Source organism: Oncorhynchus gorbuscha, unplaced genomic scaffold, assembly GCF_021184085.1.
Source record: "Oncorhynchus gorbuscha isolate QuinsamMale2020 ecotype Even-year unplaced genomic scaffold, OgorEven_v1.0 Un_scaffold_1717, whole genome shotgun sequence".
Classification (NCBI taxonomy): domain Eukaryota; kingdom Metazoa; phylum Chordata; class Actinopteri; order Salmoniformes; family Salmonidae; genus Oncorhynchus; species Oncorhynchus gorbuscha.
The window spans coordinates 41,167-61,313 of record NW_025746413.1 but is presented as its reverse complement, the minus strand read 5'-3'; the positions used below and the strand labels follow the sequence as shown (position 1 = coordinate 61,313).

The 20,147-nt window shown below is 44.8% G+C and overlaps 2 protein-coding genes across 2 annotated transcripts in view; both read left to right on the top strand.

Annotated features, from left to right (window-relative positions):
• Positions 1-58: 58 nt before the first annotated feature.
• malsu1 (mitochondrial assembly of ribosomal large subunit 1) lies at positions 59-1,913 on the top strand. Its single transcript, XM_046338069.1, has 4 exons — positions 59-463; positions 713-891; positions 1,155-1,236; positions 1,725-1,913. Exons 1-4 carry the CDS (start codon positions 154-156, stop codon positions 1,883-1,885), a joined length of 732 nt encoding a protein of 243 aa, XP_046194025.1. The 5' UTR covers positions 59-153; the 3' UTR covers positions 1,886-1,913.
• Positions 1,914-3,597: 1,684 nt separating this feature from the next.
• The window catches only part of LOC124023905 (serine/threonine-protein kinase 31-like), a 38,428-nt gene continuing 21,878 nt past the window's right edge, over positions 3,598-20,147 (top strand). The window contains exons 1-17 of the mRNA XM_046338070.1: positions 3,598-3,830; positions 3,981-4,092; positions 4,190-4,242; positions 4,409-4,507; positions 4,605-4,673; positions 6,055-6,216; positions 6,620-6,682; positions 6,724-6,773; positions 13,526-13,676; positions 13,776-13,901; positions 16,788-16,903; positions 17,257-17,413; positions 17,628-17,753; positions 18,020-18,202; positions 18,548-18,670; positions 18,991-19,110; positions 19,501-19,632. Of these exons, the coding sequence (XP_046194026.1) occupies positions 4,074-4,092; positions 4,190-4,242; positions 4,409-4,507; positions 4,605-4,673; positions 6,055-6,216; positions 6,620-6,682; positions 6,724-6,773; positions 13,526-13,676; positions 13,776-13,901; positions 16,788-16,903; positions 17,257-17,413; positions 17,628-17,753; positions 18,020-18,202; positions 18,548-18,670; positions 18,991-19,110; positions 19,501-19,632 (1,749 nt within the window). The 5' untranslated portion in view covers positions 3,598-3,830; positions 3,981-4,073. The remainder of the gene's footprint in view (positions 3,831-3,980; positions 4,093-4,189; positions 4,243-4,408; positions 4,508-4,604; positions 4,674-6,054; positions 6,217-6,619; positions 6,683-6,723; positions 6,774-13,525; positions 13,677-13,775; positions 13,902-16,787; positions 16,904-17,256; positions 17,414-17,627; positions 17,754-18,019; positions 18,203-18,547; positions 18,671-18,990; positions 19,111-19,500; positions 19,633-20,147) is intronic.

The following is a 20,147-nucleotide window of genomic DNA, read 5'->3' as shown; positions in this document are numbered from 1 at the left end:
GGAGTACTGTACGGAAGGAGGCGTAAAAAGCGAAGAAACCACCTCAACCAATCAGAGTCCTGGAATCAGAAACACTTCCTGTTTCTAGACAGTCCTTTGAAAAACAAACCAAATGTCCATGCGTTTTAATGTCAATGACACGATAGCTAAATCATGTATGTACTACATTGTTCTAGGCAATTTGTCTCTCAGATACTTTCACATAATGTTCTTCGAGGGTATACTGGTGTCGTTAGAGGTGCGTGTTTAATTTCAAAAGCGCGACGCAGTACAACATTTTTGTATCGACGTTATACATGTCTTGCCTCTCAACAATTGCATCCACATCTCTCTGCATTTTACAACGGTATTAGACGATATTACGCCGATTTACATAATGAAGAGAATGTTTTGAAGTCGGACAGCCCTGGCAAGCTTCTGGCACAACAAGATGAATATGAGATGCAGAGTGACTCAAGCCAAAGTAAGTAGAACTAACTTTGTCGGAGTTTACTCACCTCAAACACCACCTCAAACGTTCTACTATAAATACCGGCAAAAAAAATCAATTTCACAGAAATCAGTTATAGTCAATATTTAGCTTGAATCCTTCAAAAACATGTTTCTTAAACGTAACTTTGTTACTGATAAAATACACCCAGGCTAGTGTATTACGAATGAACATACTGAAGGACTGTTTAGTGTGATGATCCTCCCTCTCCCCTTGCTGTAGGAAACCCACAGGAGGACTTTAACATCACCGTGTTGGTTTCCCTGCTCCGCCAGGAGAATGCAGCAGACATCTGTGTCATCAAGGTGCCTGAGGACATCAAGTACACAGACTACTTCATCGTTGTCAGCGGGTCCTCCTCAAGACACCTCCGTGCCATGGCCCTCTACGCCATTAAAGTGGTAATTCCTTTATTGGATCAATTGTAGGTTTGCAAAATTCCGGTAACCTTCCCTAAATTACCAGGTTTTTCCAGAAATCCTGGTAGGAAGAATCACAGAATCCGAAGGGATAAGCAGGAAACCTGGGAATTTCCGGACGAGTTACTGAAATTTTGCAACTGTATTTGGAACATGTGAATAATGGTGCTGCTGGTACAAAGCTATGCAGAAAAGCCATGTACATTTGGCACCACTGTGTTGTAATACATGTTATATTTTGGCAGTACAAATATATGAAGAAAGATGGGGACCCACATGCCAAGATTGAGGGAAAGGATGCAGAAGACTGGATGTGCATTGACTTTGGTATGTTTGATGATCTGCTCCTGGCTGTGGATTATAGTACATGACGATTAGAATCATTTACCGAAACAACACACTGAGGGTCTCTAGAAATATTACACTGATATATTTTCTCAGGATATGTGTGTAACTTATGTGAAATGGCTAGCTAGTTAGCGGTGATGCGCGCTAATAGCGTTTCAATCGGTGACGTCACTCGCTCTGAGGCCTTGAAGTAGTTGTTCCCCTTGCTCTGCAAGGGCCGTGGCTTTTGTGGCGCAATAGGTAACGATGCTTCGTGGGTGACTGTTGTTGTCTTGTGAGCAGAGGGTCCCTGGTTGGAGCCCAGGTAGGGGTGAGGAGAGGGACTGAAGCTATACATGTGGGTAATAAGTTATGTGAAAATGTCAATTTCTTACTTGCTAATCCCATTGCTGTTGTCTCTGTCTCCTGTCTCTCTCTCCCTTCTCTCTCTCTCACCCTTCTCTCTCTCTCTCCTTTCCTCCCTGTAGGAAGGATGGTGGTCCACTTCATGCTACCAGAGACCAGAGAGGTGTATGAACTGGAGAAGCTGTGGACACTACGTTCTCTTGATGAACAGTTGAGCTCCATCCCTGTTGAGACGCTTCCAGAGGACTTCATATATGGAGCCGATGTCAATGTCACCAAGTGACTCAACAATTAAAGAACTGTTGAAACTGGAGTATTATTTATTGAAAAGAAGAGACACCGAGTCTGCTTCCTAAATGGCACCCTATTCCCTTTATAGTGCACTACTTTTGACCGGAGTCCTATGGGTCCTGTCAAAAGCAGTGCACTATGTAGAGAAAAGCAGTGTACCATTTGGGGCTGATTCCAAATGTTGTAAACTGCTGTTACTAGTTGAATTCAGCCTGTAAATTGAAGTTGTCCTCTACGCTTTGATCTTTGTTACCATTATAAACCAGTCTGCTATGCAGACTAGATGACACAAGAAGTGTCTTACAATCATGGTTGTTAGTGTTTGCACTGGAATGTAGCTGGGGGGGTTTAGGGTGTTTTGAGATGTATTGATGCGATGGGGGAGGGGGGTTCAGTGGCAATGGTTGTTTGGGCATCAGAAGACTGAATTTTATTAAAGGATTCATTTCATAAGATATTGTATTGTTCATGATGACTCCTGGCTAGCCACACATTATTACAGATGGTAACAGTGACATCTGGTGCACAGTTGGTATATTTTTTTTTTTTTACCTTTATTTAACTAAGCAAGTCAGTTAAGAACATATTCTTATTTTCAATGAACAGTGGGTGAACTGCCTGATCAGGGGCAGAACGACAGATTTGTACCTTGTCAGCTCGGGGGTTTGAACTCGCAACCTTCCGGTTACTAGTCCAACGCTCTAACCACTAGGCTCTAACCACTAGGCTACGCCGCCGACAGAACAAAATATGGTCTTGTGCAGCTCCTTGTAACTTAAGAACGATCAGTGGTGGAAAGGTACCCCATTTTCAAACCTTAAGAAAAAATTACTCAAATAAAAGTTAGTCACCCAGTAAAATACTACTTCAGTAAAAATATAAATAATTACATTTCTTATATAAAGCATTTTCTTGTTTTAATTCACGGAAAGCCAGGGGCTTGGTCCAACACTCAGACATTATTTACAAATGAAGCATGTGTTTAGTTAGTCCGCCAGATCAGAGGCAGTAGGGATGACCAGGGATGTTCTCTGTTTAGTGAGTCCGCCAGATCAGAGGCAGTAGGGGTGACCAGGGATGTTCTCTGTTTAGTGAGTCCGCCAGATCAGAGGCAGTAGGGGTGACCCGGGATGTTCTCTGTTTAGTGAGTCCGCCAGATCAGAGGCAGTAGGGGTGACCAGGGATGTTCTCTTGATAAGTGTGAGAATTAGACCATTTCCCTGTCCTGCTAAGCATTCAAAATGTAATGAGTACTTTTGGGTATCATGGAAAATGTATGGAGTAAAAAGTACATTTTCTTTAGGAATGTAGGGAAGTAAAAGTTGTCAAAATGATCATTAGTAAAGTAAAGATACCCCCCTAGAAAACAACTTAAGTAGTACTTTCAAGTATTTTTACTTAAGTACTTTACACCACAAAAAAACAACTATCATGTTGAATAACAAACATACCTTTATTTACACAGTATGATGTATTCAATATTCAACTATTATAAACTGGGTTGTTTGAGCCCTGAATCCAGATTGGCTGACAGCCGTGGTATATCAGACCCTATACCATGGGTATGACAAATCATGTATTTTTACTGCTCTAATTACGTTGGTAACCAGTTTATAATAGCAATAAGGCACCTCGGGAGTTTTGTATATGGCTACTATACCACGGCTACGGGCTGTATCCAGGCACTCCGCGTTGCGTCAGGTTTAAGAACAGCCCTTGGCCGTGGTATATTGGCAATATACCACACTCCCTCGTGCCTTATCGCTTTAATATGTACTACACATTATTTACACCTGCTAAGAGACCCACTGTAGAGTATCACAGAAAACATGTTTCTTCGAGGGACCAGATTTTTCCATGAACCGCTTGACCTCAACATGAGGTCAAGTGTATACATTTCTTTCGTTTACAGAAGACCCATATCAAGATCCAAACAGGTGAGATTGTTAGGTTGACCTACTGTAATTAAAAATATATGTTTGTCTGTTTCCACGGTAACTTCATGGACAACATCTGTTTTTTAGAACAAATTATTTCTCCCAAAACTTGAATGTATAAATGGATATATTTCACGTTGGCCTCGCCAGGGAGCCGTAGCCATGCATTCTAGCGCATTATAGAGGATCACATGTTGAGTATTCTACATCACAGCCAATCAACCTATAAACATAGACCAATGAATGATGGACGGTGAGAATAGTGAGTATTCTTTTTGTCGTCTAAATATTTATATAACTATCCACTTAATTATGAAAAATATCCTTCGCGCATTAATACTGGTTTCATTTAATTTTAGTGGAGCTTGTTGGTGTTACACACGTTTTGGACGCCGTCACGTTTTGGGCGCAGGTAGCTAACTCCACGTAGCACATACCACTATTGGATTAATTAACGTTAGAACGTTGGTTGAACATTTCACCTGTTGATTGATCCGTTTGATTTACACAAGAACACCAAAGAAATGTAACCCAAACATGTACACAGTAAACTCCCGTTTGTTTGTTATGTGTTGTAGAATGTCAAGGACGATCAAGCCATTGACAACATAAGAAAAGCCTTGGCAGACAAATGCCCAACAGCCCCGAGGGTACTTGGAACTCCCAGTCCTCAGAAGGTAAAGAAAGGGAGAACCTAGACTTGGAGTGATGGAGAAGAGAGAAACCATTAGCATTGGATTCATACATTGCCTTTATCTTGTGTGTTGCATCTAGATTTATGGGGCAGTCTTCTCTGAGGACAGCTGTTGGTACAGGTGCAAGGTTCTGCAGCAGACTGATCATGTGAGTCAATGAGTGTCTGGATACTACCCACATGGCACCCTATTCCCTATAAAGTGCACTACTTTTGACCAGAGCCCTATGGGGAATTTGGGACACGCTGACCATCTTATAGTCTGGAAAAGCCTACAGTACATGATGTGAGGGGGCTTATCAATGTATCATTGTGGTTCATACCTTCATTCTGACACAAGCATGATCTGTCAGTATCCACCTGAGGCTGTGCTGATGAGATCCTGGTATGGAAGTTGTGGTTAGACAGGTAATAGATTTGGAATTGCAGCTGGTGTGTAAACCCCCCCCCACCCCTGTGGTGATGACTGACGTGAGGAGACTGTGGTGATGACTGACGTGAGGAGGCTGTGGTGATGACTGACGTGAGGAGGCTGTGGTGATGACTGACGTGAGGAGGCTGAGACTGAGGCTGTGGTGATGACTGACGTGAGGAGGCTGTGGTGATGACTGACGTGAGGAGGCTGTGGTGATGACTGACGTGAGGAGGCTGTGGTGATGACTGACGTGAGGAGGCTGTGGTGATGACTGACGTGAGGAGGCTGTGGTGATGACTGACGTGAGGAGGCTGTGGTGATGACTGACGTGAGGAGGCTGTGGTGATGACTGGCGTGAGGAGGCTGTGGTGATGACTGACGTGAGGAGGCTGTGGTGATGACTGGCGTGAGGAGGCTGGCTGTGGTGCTGACTGACCTGAGGAGGCTGGCTGTGGTGCTGACTGGCGTGAGGAGGCTGGCTGTGGTGCTGACTGGCTGGCTGTGGTGCTGACTGGCGGAGGCTGGCTGTGGTGCTGACTGGCGTGAGGAGGCTGGCTGTGGTGCTGACTGGCGTGAGGAGGCTGGCTGTGGTGCTGACTGGCGTGAGGAGGCTGGCTGTGGTGCTGACTGGCGTGAGGAGGCTGGCTGTGGTGCTGACTGGCGTGAGGAGGCTGGCTGTGGTGCTGACTGGCTGTGGTGCTGACTGGCGTGAGGAGGCTGGCTGTGGTGCTGACTGGCGTGAGGAGGCTGGCTGTGGTGCTGACTGGCGTGAGGAGGCTGGCTGTGGTGCTGACTGGCGTGAGGAGGCTGGCTGTGGTGCTGACTGGCGTGAGGAGGCTGGCTGTGGTGCTGACTGGCGTGAGGAGGCTGGCTGTGGTGCTGACTGGCGTGAGGAGGCTGGCTGTGGTGCTGACTGGCGTGAGGAGGCTGGCTGTGGTGCTGACTGATTATGTATCCAACTTGTCTTTAAAAGAAACATTGTTTCCAAATGGCACCCTATTCCCTATAGTGCACTACTAATCCCAATAGGCCCTGGTCAAAAGTAGTGCATTATATAGGGAATAGGATGTCATTTGGGATTGAGACTGACATTCCAATCTCCATCTTGTGTCCAGTTTCACGTGTCCTACATTGACTATGGGAACACAGAGTTTGTCAGTCGGTCAGCTCTGGTGGAGCTGCCAGGGGATCTACAGGCACCTTGTCTGGCCAAGAAGTACAAGTTCCAGGGCTTCAATGTGTCCACTGACCAAGACTCAGCACATTTCCTGCAGGTACTCAGTTTCTCTCCATGTGTTGTCATTAATGTCTATGTGGAAATATGGCAGGTCCTCCTCGCAAAATAGGATTCTTATCTTAAAGTGTTTAGTATTTGGTGTCATATATATATATATATTGACATATTGTATGTATTTATCAGTATGATCCTTATGCTATGTATGTGCATTGTATTGTTTATGCTCTTTATATAAAGGTATGTATAATATGATATATGTGTGTATGTATGTATGTATGTATGTATGCTGTATGATGGATATGTCCAGGCCTATATAGGGAATATGGATATGTGAAGAGGTCCTCAAACATACCTCTGTCTGTTATGTCCTGTAAGGAGTTTTTATGACTCAAGGCACATCTTGAATTGTCAATGTTTGCTCTTTAGATATATATATATAGATGAAGGCCTTCCTTCAGAATCTGATCTATGGGAAGAAGGTCCCATTGCCAGAAGCCTCAGCGGGTGTGTCCTGGCTTGGGGGATGGGGACATGCCTGGCTCTACAGTCTGCATGCCCAAACCTGGACATCTTTGACCAGAGTCCCCTTTCAATGAAGTAAGATACCTGTCTGTTATGTTCCTGTAATGAAGTTTTTATACCCGTCAAGTCTGTTCCTCTGGGATAATGACAATAAATATGTCTGTCTGTTCTCTAGGTTTTAAGATACCTGTTGTCTGTTCACTCCCGGGATAATGACGGGATACCATCTGTCTTTGCTCACAATAATGAAGTAAGATACCTTGTCTGTTCTCAGCTGGGATAATGGTAAGATACTTGTCTGTCTGTCCCGCTGGGATAATGAAGGATATGTCTGTTGCTGGGGTACAGTCTGCTGCCTCTGGGATAACTGAAGGATACCTGTCTGTTCCCCTGGGATAAGAGTCCTGTCTGTCTGTTCTGCTGGGTAAGAGTAAGATACCTGTCTGTCTGTTCCGCTGGGATAATGAAGTAAGATACTTGTCTGTCTGTTCCGCTGGGATAATGAAGTAAGATACCTGTCTGTCTGTTCCGCTGGGATAATGAAGTAAGATACCTGTCTGTTGTTCCGGGCTGGGATAATGAAGTAAGATACTTGTTGTCTGTTCCCAGGCTGGGATAATGAAGACATACCTGTCTCTCTGTCCCGCATGGGATAATGTAGTAAGATACCTGTCTGTTCCGCTGGGATAATGAAGTAAGATACCTGTCTGTCTGTTCCGCTGGGATAATGAAGTAAGATACTTGTCTGTCTGTTCCGCTGGGATAATGAAGTAAGATACCCGTGTCTGTTCCGCTGGGATAATGAAGTAAGATACTTGTCTGTCTGTCCCGCTGGGATAATGAAGTAAGATACCTGTCTGTTCCGCTGGGGTAATGAAGTAAGATACCCGTCTGTTCCTCTGGGATAATGAAGTAAGATACCCGTCTGTTCCTCTGGGATAATGAAGTAAGATACCTGTCTGTTCTGCTGGGATAATGAAGTAAGATACCTGTCTGTTCCGCTGGGATAATGAAGTAAGATACCTGTCTGTCTGTTCCGCTGGGATAATGAAGTAAGATACCTGTCTGTCTGTTCCTCTGGGATAATGAAGTAAGATACCTGTCTGTTCTGCTGGGATAATGAAGTAAGATACCTGTCTGTTCCGCTGGGATAATGAAGTAAGATACCTGTCTGTTCCACTGGGATAATGAAGTAAGATACCTGTCTGTCTGTTCCGCTGGGATAATGTAGTAAGATACCTGTCTGTCTGTTCCGCTGGGATAATGAAGTAAGATACCTGTCTGTCTGTTCCGCTGGGATAATGAAGTAAGATACCTGTCTGTTCCGCTGGGATAATGAAGTAAGATACCTGTCTGTTCCGCTGGGACAATGAAGTAAGATACCTGTCTGTTCCGCTGGGATAATGAAGTAAGATACCTGTCTGTTCCGCTGGGATAATGAAGTAAGATACCGGTCTGTCCCGCTGGGATAATGAAGTAAGATACCTGTCTGTTCCCGCTGGGATAATGAAGTAAGATACCTGTCTGTCTGTTCCGCTGGGATAATGAAGTAAGAAACTTGTCTGTCTGTTCCGCTGGGATAATGAAGTAAGATACTTGTCTGTCTGTTCTGCTGGGATAATGAGGTAAGATACCTGTCTAGGACTGTGTTTTCTGTCTGTTCCTCAGGGATCCCAAGGACTGGAAATGTTTTGTTCCAGCCCAGCACTAGCACAGCTGATTCAACTAATGAAGAGCTTTGCAAGTAGTTGAATCAGGTGTGTTCGCAGTGGCCCATACTTTGACTTGGAGGAAACGCCGTGCACCTGGCCACCTTTACTTTGACCTTTTCACTTGAAATGACTAATCCTGTGCTGTGAATGGTATTGGGAGATCGGGCTGCCTTCTGAGAATCCATAGACGAGCGAGTAAACACCCACTGCCTTCCGTTCTACTTGCTAACACGCAATCATTGGAAAATAAAATTGATGATCTTCGATTATCCTACCAACGGGACATTAAGAACTGTAATATCTTATGTTTCACCGAGTCGTGGCTGAACGACGACACGGATAATAGAGCTGGCGAGATTTTCCATGCACCGGCAGAACAGAGATGCTATGTCTGGTAAGACGAGGGGTGGGGGTGTGTGTGTCTTTGTCAATAACAGCTGGTGAGCGATGTTTAATATTAAAGGAGTCTCGAGGTATTGCTTGCCTGAGGTAGAGTACCTTATGATATGCTGTAGACCACACGATCTACCAAGAGAGTTTTAATCTATATTATTCGTAGCCGTCTATTTACCACCACAGACCGATGCTGGCACCAAGACCACACTCAACCAACTCTATAAGGCCATAAGCAAACAAGAAAATGCTCGCCCAGAAGTGGCGCTCCTAGTGGTCGGGGACTTTAATGCAGGCTAACTTAAATCAGTTTTACCACATTTTTACCAGCCTGTCACGTGCAACTAGAGGGGGGAAAACTAGACCACCTTTACTCCACACACAGAGATGCATACAAAGCTCTCCCCTGCCCTCCAATTGGCAAATCTGACCATAATTCTACCCTACTGATTCCTGCTCACAAGCAAAAAACTAAATCAGGAACTCGCTCAATACGGAAGTGGTCAGATGACATGGATGCTACTCTACAGGACTGTTTTGCTAGCACACACTGGAATATGTTCTGGGATTCCTCCGATGGCATTGAGGAGTACACCACATCAGTCATTGGCTTCATCAATAAGTGCATCAATGACATTGTCCCCACGGTGACCGTACGTACATACCCCAACCAGAAGCCATGGATTACAGGCAACATCCGCATCGAGATAAAGGCTAGATCTGATACTTTCAAGGAAGCGGGACACTAATCCGGACGCTTCTAAGAAATCCCGCTATGCCCTCAGATGAACCATCAAATGAGCAAATCGTCAATACAGGATTAAAATTGAATCCTGCTACACCGGCTCTGACACTCGTCGGATGTGGCAGGGCTTGAAAACTATTGCGGACTACAAAGGGAAACCCAGACGTGAGCTGCCCAGTGACACGAGCCTACCAGATGAGCTAAATTCCTTTCATGTTCGCTTTGAAGCAAGCAGCACTGAAGCATGCACGAGAGCACCAGCTGTTCTGGATGAGTGTGTGATATCGCTCTCTGTAGCCGATGTGAGCAAGACCTTTAAACAGGTCAACATTCACAAAGCCGCAGGGCCAGATGGATTACCATGCGTGTACTCAAACTATGTGCGGACCAACTGGCACAAGAATTCACTGACATTTTCATGACTCATCAGTGACCTGGTAGGAGATGTTTTGAAACAGTTACTGCTTCACATACAAGCCAGTGAATTCTATGCATTACAGCTGGATGAGCCAACAGACGTGGCGGGCCTGGCACAGCTCCTGGTATATGTCTGTTACAGCTGGATGAGTCAACAGACGTGGAGGGCCTGGCACAGCTCCTGGTATGTCTGTTACAGCTGGATGAGTCAACAGACGTGGAGGGCCTGGCACAGCTCCTGGTATGTCTGTTACAGCTGGATGAGTCAACAGACGTGGCCTGGCATATGTCTGTTACAGCTGGATGAGCCAACAGACGTGGCGGGCCTGGCACAGCTCCTGGTATATGTCTGTTACAGCTGGATGAGTCAACAGACGTGGAGGGCCTGGCACAGCTCCTGGTATGTCTGTTACAGCTGGATGAGTCAACAGACGTGGAGGGCCTGGCACAGCTCCTGGTATGTCTGTTACAGCTGGATGAGTCAACAGACGTGGCCTGGCATATGTCTGTTACAGCTGGATGAGTCAACAGACGTGGCGGGGCCTGGCACAGCTCCTGGTGTATGTCTGTTACAGCTGGATGAGTCAACAGACGTGGCAGGCCTGGCACAGCTCCTGGTATAAGTCTGTTACAGCTGGATGAGTCAACAGGCCTGGCACAGCTCCTGGTATATGTCTGTTACAGCTGGATGAGTCAACAGACGTGGCCTGGCACAGCTCCTGGTATATGTCTGTTACAGCTGGAGGAGTCAACAGACGTGGCCTGGCACAGCTCCTGGTATATGTCTGTTACAGCTGGATGAGTCAACAGACGTGGCAGGCCTGGCACAGCTCCTGGTATATGTCTGTTACAGCTGGATGAGTCAACAGGCCTGGCACAGCTCCTGGTATATGTCTGTTACAGCTGGATGAGTCAACAGCCTGGCACAGGTCCTGGTATATGTCTGTTACAGCTGGATGAGTCAACAGACGTGGCCTGGCACAGCTCTTGGTATGTCTGTTACAGCTGGATGAGTCAACAGACGTGGCCTGGCACAGCTCCTGGTATATGTCTGTTACAGCTGGATGAGTCAACAGGCCTGGCACAGCTCCTGGTATATGTCTGTTACAGCTGGATGAGTCAACAGACGTGGTGGGCCAGCCAGTACAATATAATCAATGTGTGTTTGTGTGGGCCAGCCAGTACAATATAATCAATGTGTGTTTGTGTGAGCCAGCCTATACAATATAATCAATGTGTGTTTGTGTGAGCCAGCCTATACAATAGAATCAATGTGTGTTTGTGTGAGCCAGCCTATACAATATAATCAACGTGTGTTTGTGAGAGAGCCAGCCTATACAGTAGAATCAACATGGTGTGTGTGTGAGAGCCAGCCAATACAGTAGAATCAACATGGTGTGTGTGTGAGAGCCAGCCAATACAGTAGAATCAACATGGTGTGTGTGTGTGAGAGCCAGCCTATACAGTAGAATCAACATGGTGTGTGTGTGTGTGAGCCAGCCTATACAATATAATCAACATGGTGTGTGTGTGTGAGCCAGCCTATACAGTAGAATCAACATGGTGTGTGTGTGAGAGAGCCAGCCTATACAGTAGAATCAACATGGTGTGTGTGAGAGAGCCAGCCTATACAGTAGAATCAACATGGTGTGTGTGAGAGAGAGCCAGTCTATACAGTAGAATCAACATGGTGTGTGTGTGTGTGTGAGCCAGCCTATACAATATAATCAACATGGTGTGTGTGTGTGAGCCAGCCTATACAGTAGAATCAACATGGTGTGTGTGTGAGAGAGCCAGCCTATACAGTAGAATCAACATGGTGTGTGTGAGAGAGCCAGCCTATACAGTAGAATCAACATGGTGTGTGTGAGAGAGAGCCAGTCTATACAGTAGAATCAACATGGTGTGTGTGTGTGTGTGAGCCAGCCTATACAGTAGAATCAACATGGTGTGTGTGTGTGAGAGAGCCAGCCTATACAATATAATCAACATCGTGTGTGTGTGTGTGTGTGTGTGTGTGTGTGTGTGTGTGTGTGTGTGTGTGTGTGTGTGTGTGTGTGTGTGTGTGTGTGTGTGTGTGAGCCAGCCTATACAGTAGAATCAACATGGTGTGTGTGTGAGAGAGCCAGCCTATACAATATAATCAACATGGTGTGTGTGTGTGTGTGAGCCAGCCTATACAGTAGAATCAACATGGTGTGTGTGTGAGCCAGCCTATACAGTAGAATCAACATGGTGTGCGTGTGAGCCAGCCTATACAGTAGAATCAACATGGTGTGTGTGTGTGAGAGAGCCAGCCTATACAGTAGAATCAACATGGTGTGTGTGTGTGTGTGTGTGTGTGTGTGTGTGTGTGTGTGTGTGTGTGTGTGTGTGTGTGTGTGTGTGTGTGCCTATACAGTAGAATCAACATGGTGTGTGTGTGTGAATCAACATGGTGTGTGTGTGTGTGTGCCAGCCTATACAGTAGAATCAACATGGTGTGTGTGTGTGTGAGCCAGCCTATACAGTAGAATCAACATGGTGTGTGAGACTGAGTGTGTGTGTGAGGAGAACCACTAATACCGTAACATAGCCACCTTGTTACTTTTTCAGCATGTTTATATAAAGACTGTTTAGAGATGTAGGGGTTGCAACAAGCTCAGGATCATCAGTGATTGGGGTTGTTTGTATTAGTGATTACTAACTGGGTGGTTTGTATTAGAGATGACTAACTGGGTGGTTTGTAGTAGTGATTACTAACTGGGTGGTTTGTAGTAGTGATTACTAACTGGGTGGTTTGTAGTGGTGATTACTAACTGGGTGGTTTGTAGTAGTGATTACTAACTGGGTGGTTTGTAGTAGTGATTACTAACTGGGTGGTTTGTAGTAGAGATTACTAACTGGGTGGTTTGTAGTAGTGATTACTAACTGGGTGGTTTGTAGTAGTGATTACTAACTGGGTGGTTTGTAGTAGAGATTACTAACTGGGTGGTTTGTAGTGGTGATTACTAACTGGGTGGTTTGTAGTAGTGATTACTAACTGGGTGGTTTGTAGTAGTGATTACTAACTGGGTGGTTTGTATTAGAGATTACTAACTGGGTGGTTTGTATTAGAGATTACTAACTGGGTGGTTTGTAGTAGAGATTACTAACTGGGTGGTTTGTAGTGGTGATTACTAACTGGGTGGTTTGTAGTAGTGATTACTAACTGGGTGGTTTGTATTAGAGATTACTAACTGGGTGGTTTGTAGTGGTGATTACTAACTGGGTGGTTTGTAGTGGTGATTACTAACTGGGTGGTTTGTAGTGGAGATTACTAACTGGGTGGTTTGTAGTGGTGATTACTAACTGGGTGGTTTGTATTAGAGATTACTAACTGGGTGGTTTGTATTAGAGATTACTAACTGGGTGGTTTTTTATCCTATGACTGTCTGCATCCCAAATGGCTTCCAAAATTCCCCCCATTTCCTACATCCTATTCCCTAAACAGAGCACTACTTTTTACCAGGGCCCATAGTGTCAAAGTAGTCTTTTAGAGAATAGGGTTGAGCAGCCTGTGTGTTTTAACTCCTGCTCAGGGAGAAGAGCAAGGCCACAGCCCAGCATGCTGCCAACCTAATGAAGAAGACGATGGACCAGGAGCTGGTGGAGGAGAACCAGAGGCTGAAGGCAGAACGAGAGACCCAGCGCAGGGAGGACCAGCTGAGAGACAGCCTCTCAGAGCTCCAGGTTGAACAAACAGAGTGGAGAGACACATTGACACACTCACACGGAAAGCTTTCCAGGACATTCGTTATGTATGAGTATCGTCTTGTGTTGTAATTTCAGAAGTTGAAAGAGGAGACTGCTAATTATGCTAAAGAGGCAGAGAGATGGAAGGTGGAGAGGAACACACTCCAGAACCAATCAGAGCAGCTGGAGACTGACCTGCAAGTTGCCAAACAGGAAGTGCAGGTGAGACTGGTGTCGTATGGAGCAGATTTCTACTAGTCAATTGTCCCTGAGCACCTGCTCATGAACACATAGCATTAAGAAGTCAACATACAATTCTCACCACAGCACATTAACGAGTCAACATTCAACCCTCACCACAGCACATTAACGAGTCAACATTCAACCCTCACCACAGCATATTAACGAGTCTACATTCAACCCTCACCACAGCACATTAACGAGTCTACATTCAACCCTCACCACAGCACATTAACGAGTCTACATTCAACCCTCACCACAGCACATTAACGAGTCTACAGTCAACCCTCACCACAGCACATTAACGAGTCTACAGTCAACCCTCACCACAGCACATTAACGAGTCTACAGTCAACCCTCACCACAGCACATTCAACCCTCACCACAGCACATTAACGAGTCTACAGTCAACCCTCACCACAGCATATTCAACCCACCACAGCACATTAACGAGTCTACATTCAACTCTCACCACAGCACAGTAACGAGTCTACATTCAACCCTCACCACAGCACATTCAACCCTCACCACACCTAATCTATGGATTTCACATGACTGGAAATACAGATGCATCTGTTGGTAAAAAAAATAAAAAGGTAGGGGTGTGATGGATCAGTAAACCAGTCAGTATCTGGAGTGACCACCATTTGCCTCATGCAGAGTGACACATCTCCTTCACATAGAGTTGATCAGGCTGTAGATTGGCCTGTGGAATGTTGTCCCACTCATTAATGGCTGTGCGGAGTTGCTGGATATGGGAGGGAACTGGAACACGCTGTCGTACACGTCGATCCAGAGCATCCCACTCATGCTCAATGGGTGACATGTCTGGCAAGTATGAGGCAATGGAAGGACTGGGACATTCATTCGTGAAGAGCACACTTCTCCAGCATGCCAGTTGCCATCGAAGGTGAGTATTTACCCACTGAAGTCGGTTACGACACCAAACTGTTCAGGTCAAGTCTCTGGTGAGGATGACAAGCACGCAGATGAGCTTCCCTGAGAAATTCTTTGGTTGTGCAAACCCACAATTTCATCAAATTAAGAAGTTGGATGTGGAGGTCCTGGGCTGGCGTGGCTACACAAGGTTTGTGGTTTTGAGGCCGGTTGGACGTACTGCAAAATTCTCAAAAACTATGTTGCAGGTGGCTTATGGTAGAGGAATTAACATTAAATTATCTGACAACAGCTCTGGTGGACATTCCTGCAGTCAGCATGCCAATTGCTCGCTCCCCCAGAACTTGAGACATCTGTGGCATTGTGTTGTGTGACAAAACTGCACATTTTAGAGTGGCTTTTTATTGTCCCCAGCACAAGGTGCACCTGTATAATGATCATGCTGTTTAATACACTAATTGATATGCCACACCTGTCAGGTGGATGGATTATTTTGGCAAAGTAGAAATGCTCACTAACAGCGATGTAAACACATTTGTGCACAAAATCTGAGAAAAATAAGCTTATTTGTGCATATGGAAAATTGAATATCTTATTTCAACTCCTGAAACGTGGGACCAACACTTTACATGTTGCGTTTATATTTTTGTTCAGTGTATAATGCAAATGTTTGGCTTTGTCCTCAACAATGTTTGTTTTTTTGTCAGGGTCGTAAGTGTGGAAGGGACATGGTAGTGCAGGTATGAGGTTAAGCGGATAGACCTGGGTCTGGTTTCCCAAAAGCATCTTAATGCTAAGTCCATCGATAGAACCTTCCTAGGAACATTACTAAATCTCCCAGCTGTTTCCCCAAACCATCGTTAGTAAAGTTGCACTTGAAAACTCACTTTGTTTTCGTCTGTCTCAGTCTTTACAATTGAACAAGAAAAATATAAAAATATGCTTAAAATGAGAACCTAGATGACTGCATTATTTTTTTAAAATACATTAATCTGATATCATATTGATATGTAATGTTCTGTTTGTAGGCTACACGGTCTGTCAGTTTTGCCTCAATATATTTCATGTGTAACAACGTGCGCCAATGAATGAGCGCATTATGGAATACGCCGCTTCCAATACTTGCAGCCATTAGCTGATAATGTCTCTAGGAGCTGATCTGTCGCCAGTATTGTAGAATAATTCTAATGTTAAGGTCAGATTTGAATGGAGAAAAGCTGATCACCCACTGGGCAGAGACGTCAGTTAAAAGTCTAGTTTGATTTGCATTTGGTTGAGTTGTCAACTAACCGTGAATTCAACGTGACATCCACAACAAATGTCACCATGTCATTGGATTTAGGTTAATAAAAGTTGGGTGAAAAATCCACTAAATGCCCTTACATTGATGACTTTTGCAAATTCAATCAGTTTCCCACGTTGTTTTCACTTCATCACATAGATTTTTGGGGTTGAAATGGCATGGAAACAATGTTGATTCAACCAGATTTTTCCCAGTGGGCGGAGAGCAGCGCTGCCTTTTCTTTCAGTATCAACACGTTGCCCAACGCACTTAGCGAACGCTCTTTCTGCGCGCTGTTTTGGGAAACGCATGTTACATATTCGGCTGTTGCAGGAAAGATGCATCGATAAAACACCTGTAAAGCTAAATTCCAACGCTATCGGGAAGCCGGGCCCTGAGTTATAGTTAGAATGAATGTTATGAGACTGAAGGAACGTGAAGGTAGATAATGTGGCTAATGTCCTCATTGGCGGCATAAACAATATAGCAGGTGTCTTGTGGATGTATTCCTCCTGGGACCATTTACTTTAAAAAAATATAAAATAAATAAATAAATAACACTATTGTTGGAAAAGTAAGCATTTTACTGTCAATCTTCAGCCGTTGTTTCCAAAGCATGTGACATCCGATTTGATTTGTGCTACTGTGTCTCTGTCTTTGGTGTTTTGAATGCTTCTCCCTGTGTTTAGGCTCTGAGGGGACAGTTAAAGAAGAAGGAGAAGCAAGTGGAAAAGCTCCTGGACTCAGCAGTGGCTGAACGGTTCTGTCGACTGGCTGAAGGAGTCGATTCTCTGAGAGGATTAAGGTACTGTGATGGTCTGGGTGGCAAATGACGCCCTATATAGTGCACTCTGGTCGAAAGTAGTGCACTATATGGTAATGAGGTACCATGATCTGACCCCACACACACACACACACACACACACACACACACACACACACACACACACACACACACACACACACACACACACACACACACACACACACACACACACACACACATCTCTTGAATTTGAATAATTTTATTATAGAATAACGAATATTAAGTAACAATGTTTTATTAAATGTATTTATTTATTTTTACAATTCAACATTTCACATTGAGTTACTCTTTCTATTGATTTGCATTATCGTGGTTTTATTTCTACTGGACAGAGAGAGAAACCCAGGTAACATGGATAGCGACAGCCTTACGGAGTCAATCAACATTGTCATAAACAACAGCATCTCTGCCCCGGTTGCCATGGAGAAGTTGGAGCCGGCATGGAGAGATTACAGCCTGGCTCAGGAGAAACTCAAGGCCTGTCAGACGGTCAGTCTGCATCCTACTGTTAATGTGTGCATCCAAAATGGCACCTTATTCCCTACTTGCACTACGTTAGACCAGGGCCCATAGTGGTCTGGTTGAAAGTAGTGCACTAAATCGGGAATAGGTTGCCATTTGGGACACAAAGACACGTGTCTCATCAGATCAGAAAACAGTTTCTCATCAGTGAAATGACCATGTTTTGGCGTCCATTTTGCAGAAGGAGCAGCTTGGGGATCTGATAGACAACCGGAATAAGGTGCGAGGTGTTCTGACTGCCACTGTAGAGTCCTTCCTTCAGGAGGCTGAGTGTTTGCCAGTCAGACAACGCATGGACAAACTAGAGGTACTGAAAATGAAAACTAGGATTCTGTCATCTGAATATTTTTTCTTTCATTCAACATTCCAAATATGTGAAGTGGGTTTGTTATTTCTAGATGACCTCACAGGGTTGGGGTTATATCAAGGCTATCAGCTGAACATGCTCTGATGCATCAACATCTAAGGATGTGGCACAAATAGCACCCTATTCCCTACATAGTGCACTAAATAGGTTATTATTTGGGACACGTGCTATGATCAAGCTGTTGTTCCCTTGTGTCTGTGTTACAGGAGGTGAGCTCCTCCCTGAGTGCAGAGTTTGGTCCAGCCTCTATGGAGGGGGATGTTGGAGAGCAGGCCTTTGAGCAGTACAGCCAGTGGAGGACTCAGAGGAGTCAGCTCACCAGCTCTGTCAGAGACGGGACGGACAAGGCCCTCCAGGCCCTGTGTACCTGGTCGGAGAACATTGGCAAGGTACACAATGACCCGGTACCGCTTTGGTTTGGGTGAACTGAGGATGAAGAAACTTAAAAAAGAGAGTCTGGGTTTATTTCTCCCAAGCTTTTGTGTACTGTGAAGGGTGGGAAGGGGAAACAACTGTTCTCTTTACTAAAGTGATTGAAGATATGGCCACGGAAAATGATTTGACATGTAATTCTTCTCCAGCGGTCTTCCTGGGAATGGAACTGTACACTTTGGGCCGGTTTCCCGGACACAGATTAAGCCTAGTGGACTAAGAAACATGTTCATGTTCAAAAGGTTGTTTTAGTTAAGCATTGGGCTTGTCTGGTAAATCTTAATCCTCCAATGTCCCTTCAGTTTTTCTGCCTGTCAGCTAACACAGTGGTGGGAGTGAATGACATCGTGGACGGAGTGAATGAGCTGCTGAAGCAGGCAGAGAACAACGTGGCCAAGGAGCTGGACTGTCCCCTGTCAGTCGGGGTGAGTTAGGGTTGCGTCCCAAATGGCACCTTATTCCCTTTTTTATAGTTCACTACTTTTGACCAGGGCCCGTATTTCACCTGTCCAGCTACATGTCAGGGAGTCTTATGGTGCTTTGAAGACAACTGGGAAACATCAGTGATCTTCAGGTCGGAAAGTTGGAGCTTTAGAAAGATGGCAGAGTTCCCCCCCCCTCCCGAGTTCCCAGGGGTCTTAAACACACTGAAGTCTGAGACTTCTCTGTTATTTTGAACACGGCATTACCTCATCGTTGTTTTTTTTACTCTTGTTTGTTGTTGACTTGTTTGTTTACTCAACAGGAGCAGAACAACCATGAGACCAAGGCAGTGTCCAACGCTTTCCACAAAGTCATGCAGCACATTCAGAGTGAGCAGAGTCTGCTGAGGGACATTATGGAGAAATATCTGCTCAACACCAAGGTAAGAGAATTGTTTTAGATGTTTAAAGTGTTTACTTACCAGATTTTCCATAAATCAAGGTTGGAAGATTCCCATAATTGTGAGGGAATATGCGGGAAATCCGGAATCATCCAACCAAGATTTCTGGAAAACCTCAGTTTCCCTTAATGCTGCGACCCTAATCTGAGTAGATCTTTCTGTTTGCCTTTAACCATATAGCTCCTCTTTCTGCTGTGTCAGAACACTAGCAGTCTGGAGATGTGCTCTTCTCTCTCAAACTGATGTTTTCTCCTTTATCAAGGATATTCTATTCGGTTTGTGTTCTATTCGGTTTGTGTTCTATTCGGTTTGTGTTCTATTCGGTTTGTGTTCTATTCGGTTTGTGTTCTATTCGGTTTGTGTTCTATTCAGTTTAAGGGTGAGATGCTACAGTGGCAGAATGCTAGCCCGACTCCAGACTCTCTGTTCTCTGTGAAGAAACGTATCCGCAGCCTGAGGGCTCAGCTGAGGTGGAGACAGGTGGAGGAGGCCAGTCTGGAGGAGGTGAGAGATGAGGAAGTCTATTGAGTGTCCTACTTTTGACCGTGGCTCATAAATCAAGCTGCAGTGGCAGTTGTACAGATCATTCATACAAAGGGCTTTGACTTGTCAAACAGGGTAGAAAGCGAACCTAATATGTTTCCTTATTAATGCAATATGTTTCCCATTTCCTTATTAATTCAGCCATTTACTTAGATAACTAGCTAGTTCAATTTAAGGGTCACCCTAATGCAGAATTCTATGCTTTTCACACAGGGAAAGAAATGTAAATATCTTGCTGCGTCTTGTAAATGCAGATCTAAAATGATTCTTATTGTCATTTCTGTTCGAAATGAGTTTGATGCCGTTTTTCAGTTGCTCTTCTCCACTTGGATGAGAATTCAGGAACGGGCATTCTATCAGCAGACAGCGCTCTGACTGATGTGGAGCTACTGTTCTCCATCATTCTATCAGCAGACAGCGCTCTGACTGATGGATGTGGAGCTACTGTTCTCCATCATTCTATCAGCAGACAGCGC

What these genes read in the sequence shown, in the direction of transcription:
- malsu1 (XM_046338069.1), top strand. Translation starts at nt 154, where the DNA reads ATGTATGTACTACATTGTTCTAGGCAATTTGTCTCTCAGATACTTTCA. An exon ending in GCAGAGTGACTCAAGCCAAA is followed by an intron (nt 464 to 712) that starts GTAAGTAGAACT and finishes CCCTTGCTGTAG; the next exon opens with GAAACCCACAGGAGGACTTT. An exon ending in CTGGATGTGCATTGACTTTG is followed by an intron (nt 1,237 to 1,724) that starts GTATGTTTGATG and finishes TCCTCCCTGTAG; the next exon opens with GAAGGATGGTGGTCCACTTC.